Here is a 7,903-nt window from a genome sequence, read left to right as displayed (position 1 = left end):
GGACCTCATTAAACTAAAAAGCTTCTGTACAGCAAAAGAAACAATCAAAAAAGTGAAGAGAAAACCCACAAAATGGAAAAAATCTTCACCAGTGACACATCTGACAGAGGTTTAACATCCAGACTATATAAAGAACTCAAAAAAACAAAGAATTGACAAACCAGATGATCAATTAAAGGATGGGCTAAAGATCTAAACAGATAGTTCTCAAAAAAGAGATAAAGATGGGTAAGAAACATCTCAAAAAGTGTTCAACATCGTTAGTAATTAGGGAAATGCAAATTAAAACCACCCTAAAGTATCCTCTTACTCCAATCAGACTGGCTAGGATCAAGATAACAAATGATACCAAATGCTGGCGAGGATGTGGAGAAAGGGGAACGCTCATTCACTGCTGGTGGGATTGAAAACTCATGCAGCCTCTATGGAAAACAGTGTGGAGAACTCTTAAAAAACTAAAAATGAACCTATCATATGACCCAGTTATACCACTGCTTGGCGTATACCCAAAGGACTCATCCTATTGCAGAGACACTTGTACATCCATGTTTGTTGTTGCTCTTTTCACAATAGCTAGAGATGGAAGCAACCTAAGTGTCCCTCAACTGACAAGTGGTTAATAAAAACGTGGTACATTTACACAATGGAGTTCTAATCAGCAGTAAAGAAAGATGAAATAATGAAATTTGCAGGTAAACGGATGGATCTAGAAACTGCTATACTAAGTGAAGTAACACAGAGTCAGAGAAACAAACGACATATGTTCTCCCTCATATGTGGGTCCTAGCACCAAATCCCTTTAAATTCCAGGTCCTTTTAATAAAATCATGATATACAGCAATGCCTTCTGCATGAAATAACTACCATCATCACGACTTCAGCTGAGCCTGATCTCTAAACATCGTCACAGTTGGGCTTGATGGTTGTGCTCATTCATTAAAGGAGGGCCAGGCACTGTTACTGGACCCTTACTGGAGTATGCAGCCACTCTTCCCAGCCAACTGTATGTAATTTGACCCTAATCACATATGGCCTCCTGGATTTGGGGAGGGCTAAAGTATGCAATCTGCAGAAGGCTAGGAAGAGAAGGCATGACCCATGCTGGGTAAAGGCTATTGGGTGTGCATACCCTTAGATCATACATATACCTCAGCAACCCCTCAGTTATCTCAGTAAGTAAGCTCAATAAATTCATTGATTCCTCAGTAAAACTTTGATAAACATTGGCTTGAGACTAGAACCTTAAAAGGGAGTAAGTATTGCTTAGTATCTCCAGGAAAAGAAGTTTCACAACTGATGGAAAGTTTATTTGTTAATGCTATTATGTCTCATAATTATTTAAAAAAGAGAAAATGAGAATTTAAAAGATGTTAAAAGGATATGGGAATGGAGATATTTTCCAAAATAGATAGAAAAAATAAGAAATCCTAAGCTAGTGATGAAGGTCTGTGTAGGTTTGTTATATATAAAGGATGAGACAAAAATAATATACACATAATCTTAAAATTTCTATGGTCATAGTTTAGTCAACTAGTCTAAGGAACAAAATATAAATCTAGTCAATGTTTATCTGAGAATATTTGTTTTTTTACCTAAGCTTTATCTGCATAGCACATGATAATTAAAAGTATCAGACTGGTGGAACTAACCTTATTGGATGTTTAACAGACATAGTTTGATGCCTATACTAATGTGGTTAGAGGGACTTAAAGGTCAGTTTTTGCCCCTTGCCCTCCAAAGTCGACCAGGTTCCAAGAGACTATGGAACATCTCTCAAAATGTCCTGTAAATGTGGTGAATCACCTGTCCTCTTGTTCAGGGAGGACATGGAGGCCCGACGAGATGGACTTGAACCAGTGTCCAGTCTACAAAGAGGGAGGTCAACTTAGAGGGAACATCTCATTCATGTTTCCAAGTGAAGCCAGACATGGTTGAGCAGGACCTCTGGCTTATTTTCACATAGGTGGACCTGGTAAAAGAAAGGAGCCAGGAGCTCCTCCCAAGCCCATGTGACCCCTGAGGAACAGATCCTCAAATGACCTTAAGTGTAAAAATAAATTGATGTATTTGGGCCAACTGTATGGTCTTCAACACCCAAAAGGAAAGTATAACCAAAGAGTAAATTCATCAGTATACTTCTTTAAGAGTTCAAGGGATTATATTCACAGACATTGGGTTTAAGTCCATATAAAAAGTTATTTAGACAATTATTTCTCATTGATGATTTTGTTCCTAACCAGAAAGTGCTGCCCAGATGTAAGACTTCAAATCTTTCTCTCCAATACTGTAGTGCCTTCCTGCAGCTAAGGGAGACAACAAGCTATTGTTCTAAAATGATGGATAAATTTGTTTTCTCTCTTTGAGAGGGAACTGACACTGACTCTAACCACTCCAACAGCTATCAAAATACCTGACAGCAAATCCTCAATCCCTCACTCTAGAGTCCAGCCTTGGAAGACAAAAGAAAAATGAGGAAGAACCAATAGAGGGATGCTTTTGGAAGCTCTTGTCAAGAAATCCCAATGGACTCTGGTATGAACATTTGAAAATTGCCCTTTTCTGACTGTTTTCTAGTTCCCTGTCTAGAACTTGTAATGCTAACTACTCTTGCCTTTACTTCTCCTTCACCTCTCCTATTCACCACTCAAGGACCTTCTTTTCTCCTTACAGATAAGAGTTATGCAATTTCGGAGTCTTTTAGAGAGACCCACTGAAGGGGTACTCCAATTGCCTCACCCTCTGTCCCTGTTCAGCATGGAAGAACCTAGAGTGGTCTGTGTCCCTATTCCCTATTGGCAATTTGGGTAACCCCTTCAGAGGATGGGGTGAGCTCTAGGCCAATTGAGAGATTCCGTGTAAAAACCAGGATGGACGGCACCAGAGAATGGCACTCAAGAGTCACCTTTCCCTTCACATGCATACTGGAACCTACGTGTGAACACACACACACACACACACACACACACACACACACACACACACAAATACTAGAAGGAAAATTACTGAGCCCTAGTAGCCCGATTTGCTTTCTTATGCTACAGTGACCTGACTGTCCTTCAGGGAACCAGACTTTTTCTACCCTTAGTTCACAAGTTTTGGGTGGGACTAACCTCAGGCCTTCCCAAAGAAGTAGGACTAACCTAGGTTTTAGTCAGTCAGTGGGTTCAACCCCTAGGTCCTGCAGCAATCTGTCCATGTGTGGCAATAAATGTGAAATTCAGGACTGTCACTGAGAACACTCAAAATAGCCAGGCAGGTGGCTCATTCCTTTAATTCCCTAATCCCCAGCACTTGGGAAGAAGACACAGTGGGCTATCTGGTAATTACAGGACAGCATGGGCTACATAGTGAGTTCCAGGCCAGCCAGAGCTATATAGTGAGACCCTGTCTAAAAAACAAACAAACAAACAAACAAACAAACAAACAAACCAGGCGTGGTGGCCCATGCCTTTAATCCCAGCATTCTGGCACTTGGGAGGTAGAGACAGGCATATCTCTGTGAGATCAAGGCCAGCCTGGTCTACATAGTGAGCTTCAGGCCAGTTGGAGCTACAGGGAGACTCTGTCTCGAAAAGAAAAAACAAAACAAAAACAAAGAGTGCTCCATCACATGGAACACTTGTAATTGAATGAGAAGTTTTTAAAAAAGTGTGTTTTTAATTCAACTTTTGTGCCCTTCATACAAAAAGTCTTAATTATCTTTGCATCCTCTCTCCCACCTCAACCTCCTCATAGCCCCCTCCACCAGATTTCATGCATTCTGTCATATATGTTTAGGCCTGTCCAAGTTTGTGTACCCAGTCTAGTTAGCCTATCTAGAGTCTCTTCCTTAAAGAAGATCAACTCACCCTCACCCAGTAGTAATCAGCTGCCAATAGTTCCTCAGCTCAGCTTAGGGTCTGCTGCCCATTTCCCCAGTTCTATGCTGGGGTTTGTCTGACTGAGTTTGCATGGGTCTTGTGCATGCTGGTCACCATAGTAGTAAGTTTATATGAGCAAGTTCCCAGAGGCCTGGAAGACTGTTTCTTACAATCTTTCCGCCCCCTCTTCCACAGTGGTCTTTGATCCGTGGGTGGGTGAGGTTTAAGATAGGAGTCCTATTCATGGACGTGTTCTCTATAGTCTTTGAATGAGAAAAGTTTAAAATCCATTAAGAAACAAGCTATGGTGCTGAAGAGGTTGCCAGATGTGTTTGGTAGGTGAGGACATGCCTTGTTCATGGCTCCACCAATTCCCTCCCCGATCAACTCTGGACACTGTGGTTCTACCACTGGGATCATGGGTTTCTGAGACTGAGAACTCTACTGGCCCATGCCAGACCCCACAAACACCACCCTGTAGTCCTGTGTTCCTGCTGTGGGCTGTGACAGGTAGTTCTCTGTGAATCATCAGCTATGGGTTTGCTGTGGTGACTGCATGATTCTCACACAACCACTCAGAGATGTCAGGCAGAGGCAGTGGGGGTGGGGAGCTTTCATAGAAAGCCATCAGTCATGAAGTGCATAAAAGCAGAAAGCATAAGGTTGCTGGCCCAACACACCTCCTTACTCTCCTGGAGGTTAAAAGGCAGCAGGGACAGAGCTCCAGAAACTCAGACCTGGTCACCCTCCCAGGGAAGATGCAGCGACTCATGATCCTGTTGGCTTTCTTTCTACCCGCCAGGATGAGGGCAGGTAAGTGGACACCCCTCTCTTAGTGGCCCAGTCTTATCCCATAGTAGGCACAGACACCCCATCTCTTCTGCACATAGTCTCTGAATGTCAGTTCTAGTCTTCCACAGAATCCAGGTATGACACGATATGTTATTGGTGGGGGTGGAGGGCAGAAGGATGTTCTGGAGAAGAGCCCTTGGGTACTGTCCCCCACCTAGTGCCACCCTTGTCATCTGGAAAGCAGAGCTTTTCTAGAAGAACGTGGTAAAGGATGAAATCTGCAAAGCAGAAAACATTAGATTCTCCTGGAGCAGGCAGGGTGGGCGTGGCCTCTGTCTGTGATGAGTCAGGTATTCGGTATCCGTGGTATACCTGAGTGGAGCTCAGTGACCTCAGAATTGATGGGATCACTGTCCTCAGAGCTTAATCCCACGCCACTAGGTCCCTCTCTGCAACTCTGTGTTGCCCAGGCCTGGGTGGTTTCCTGGTTTCAAGCAGGAGCCCCTGTGCCAGGGCCTGACTCCTCTGCTTTCTAGAATCCCAGAAACCTCCCTAGTCAGGAGGGTGTTCATCATGCAGCCAGTGACCTCTACTGAGCACCTACTACGTCAGGCCTTGGGAAATAGGATGCCACAAAATGTAAACTGAGATTAGTCCTGGCCATTAGAAAGCAGCCCTGGCTCAGCTGCTGTAGACTCAGGAGAGTCTTAGAAACTCAGGGAACAGAAGTCAGAAGGGCGTAGAAGCCCATGGGATTTCATTGTCCAGAGATTGGAACGCTCACCAACAACTATCTGAATAAAGATTTGCAGACCAAGTACTGCCTTTCTCCACTTTTGCAGAGGGGGAATGTGACTGTGCTCTCTCAGCCCCTCCCAGCTCCAGGCCATTCCAGGCTCCCAAAAGCCCAGCAGGTCTGGAGTCATCACATAAAGCCCATCTGCTGGATTGGCAGGTGCCCACAAGAAGGCTGGGTTTCTCTACAGGGGAGATCATCGGGGGATATGAGGCCAAGCCCCACTCCCGTCCCTACATGGCCTTGGTCCAGTTCCTTGATGAGAATTTTGTGGAGAACCAGTGTGGGGGCTTCCTGATACGGGAGGACTTTGTGCTGACCGCTGCTCACTGTTTGGGGAGGTGAGAAGCAAGGAACAGTCCATACACTCCTGGAACATTCCATAGAGACCCCTGTCTTCTTCCCTAGGTGCTCCCTGGCATGCTAGGAATGCATGCGGATTCCTTCATGGAATAGACATGTGCCAGCCATATCTCATGGAAAGAGACAGGCTGGCCCCAGAGTCTTTGCTAAGTAATGAAGCATGCCATATTTAGACCTAGGATGGCATTGCACTACTATCTGAAACTATTTCATGTGCTTCCTTGGAGTTGATTGAACTCTGATAAACCCTGGTGCAGACACTGGGGCTTTAGACTTCCATCAACTCACAGATAAGTAGCAGAGGCACAGTCACCTCTTGAATTCCCTCTACTAGAGCCCCACCCTACCCACCCCGACCAGCCCTTCACTCCTCCTGGGCTGTATCCTCTCTGACTCTGCATCCCTCCTCCCCACTGTGCTCTCTGTGCAGCTCAATGAATGTCACCCTGGGGGCCCACAACATCAACGAACAGGAGAAGACACAGCAGCTCATCCCTGTGGCAAAACCCATTCGACATCCAGATTATAACCGTGAGAAGAAGGTCAATGACATCATGCTGCTGAAGGTGAGGCCTCCCAGCTGCCTTGGTCTGCCACTGCAGGCTTGTCCCTCCTACTCTGACCCTGCCCTTCCCTCCCTTCCTTCCATCCTGCCCTTCATGGTGTCCCAGCCCAGAAGGCCACTGGCTGAGCTGGACTCCTGTGCTTCTTCTCCATCAGCTGAAGAGCAAAGCCCAGCGGACTAAGGCTGTCCAGACCCTCAAGCTGCCCACAGGCAAGGCCCAGGTGAAGCCAGGGAGTTTGTGCTATGTGGCTGGCTGGGGCGACACAGACGCAAGGGGAACACCCTCAAACACACTACAAGAGGTGAAGATCAAAGTGCAGGCAGACCAGCTCTGTGAGTCCCGCTTTGCAAATTATGACAAGAACACTGAGATATGTGTGGGAGACCCAAAGACAAATCATGCTTCCTTTCAGGTGAGTCTGATCATCTACCTCTAGTGGCTCACTGGGAGGGGAATGGAGGCTCTGGGACCTGGTGACCCAAACAGCAAAGGACTCCTTCACCGACCAGCTGTGACTGTCCTCTGGGCAGAGATTAGGAGCAGGTGGAACTGGGAATCAGCTAGGACCTCTGTTGAATCTGCTCTTTTCAAGCAGGAGTTTACAAAGGCTAAAGTCCCAGGCTTAAGAAACTGCTTCCTGAGTGTGTCATAACCAGGTGTCTCTCCAAAGTGAGCACTCACCTTGTCAATGGCTCATGCTCAGTGCTCACATCAGGTGCACTCACCTGAGTCCTGTCCTTACATGGGAGCCTGGAGATGATGGTCCAACCCTCAAAGGGGGCAGATCACAAGACCTGAGGAGAGCACAGAGGCTGGCCCCAGGAGTGAGGTGACTCAGTTACTATGTCCACAGCTAGAGCTCAGAGGCCCAGGGCGGCAGGAGCGAACCTACCTTCTGAAATTCACAATCAGAATGTATAAGTCGTCGTTCTCTGAGTGCAGGCTTGAGATAAGAGGGAGGACAGGCCTGGGAACAGCAACCAATTCAGTTCTTCCCCTCTGTTCACAGGGGGATTCAGGAGGGCCCCTTGTGTGCAAGAAGGTGGCCCAGGGCATTGTCTCCTATGGACGTAACGACGGGACAACTCCACGAGTCTACACCAAAGTCTCAAGTTAAGAAAACCATGAAACGCCGCTAAGTACAAGAGACAAAAGAGACCCTTTATTTAACCATCCACCCTGGAGCTGAGTCCAGAACTGAACTAGAAGAGGTCTCTTGGCACAATGGAATAAATGTCTCTTAGCCCAACAGGAAAGCTGGTTTCTTGTTTATTTGTCCGCCTCCATCCACAGGCACCAACTCTAAGCTAGGCAGCCAGTGGCACAATTCTGCTGTTTTTCTGCTCCAGCCTCCCATCCCCAATGATGCGGGCTCAAAGCTCCTGCGAGACTCATACCCAGGCCTTACTTTCCTGCCCCAGCCTCTCCTGGGCTCTCCTTCTGATGGTCCTGAGTATCATCAAGAGAATATTTGGATGTCTCTTATTCTGGGGATCTGGTGTACATTTCTTATACCTACATTGTAG

At 46.3% G+C, this 7,903-nt stretch overlaps 1 protein-coding gene across 1 annotated transcript; it reads left to right on the top strand.

Annotated features, from left to right (window-relative positions):
- Positions 1–4,566: 4,566 nt before the first annotated feature.
- Positions 4,567–7,494, top strand: LOC103732523 (granzyme B-like). Its single transcript, XM_008831106.3, has 5 exons — positions 4,567–4,673; positions 5,639–5,789; positions 6,242–6,377; positions 6,532–6,789; positions 7,387–7,494. Exons 1-5 carry the CDS (start codon positions 4,619–4,621, stop codon positions 7,492–7,494), a joined length of 708 nt encoding a protein of 235 aa, XP_008829328.1. The 5' UTR covers positions 4,567–4,618.
- Positions 7,495–7,903: the final 409 nt, after the last annotated feature.

Source organism: Nannospalax galili, unplaced genomic scaffold, assembly GCF_000622305.1.
Source record: "Nannospalax galili isolate Female #2095 unplaced genomic scaffold, S.galili_v1.0 scaffold2395, whole genome shotgun sequence".
NCBI classification, from domain to species: Eukaryota; Metazoa; Chordata; class Mammalia; order Rodentia; family Spalacidae; genus Nannospalax; species Nannospalax galili.
The sequence above is the reverse complement of the archived record's forward strand: the minus strand, read 5'-3'. Positions and strand labels throughout refer to the sequence as shown.

Excerpts from the sequence above, each read along its gene's own strand:
- LOC103732523 (XM_008831106.3), top strand. The coding sequence starts at position 4,619 with ATGCAGCGACTCATGATCCTGTTGGCTTTCTTTCTACCCGCCAGGATG. Across the intron at positions 5,790-6,241 it reads GCTGCTCACTGTTTGGGGAG|CTCAATGAATGTCACCCTGG; the intron begins GTGAGAAGCAAG and ends CTCTCTGTGCAG. Across the intron at positions 6,790-7,386 it reads CAAATCATGCTTCCTTTCAG|GGGGATTCAGGAGGGCCCCT; the intron begins GTGAGTCTGATC and ends CTCTGTTCACAG.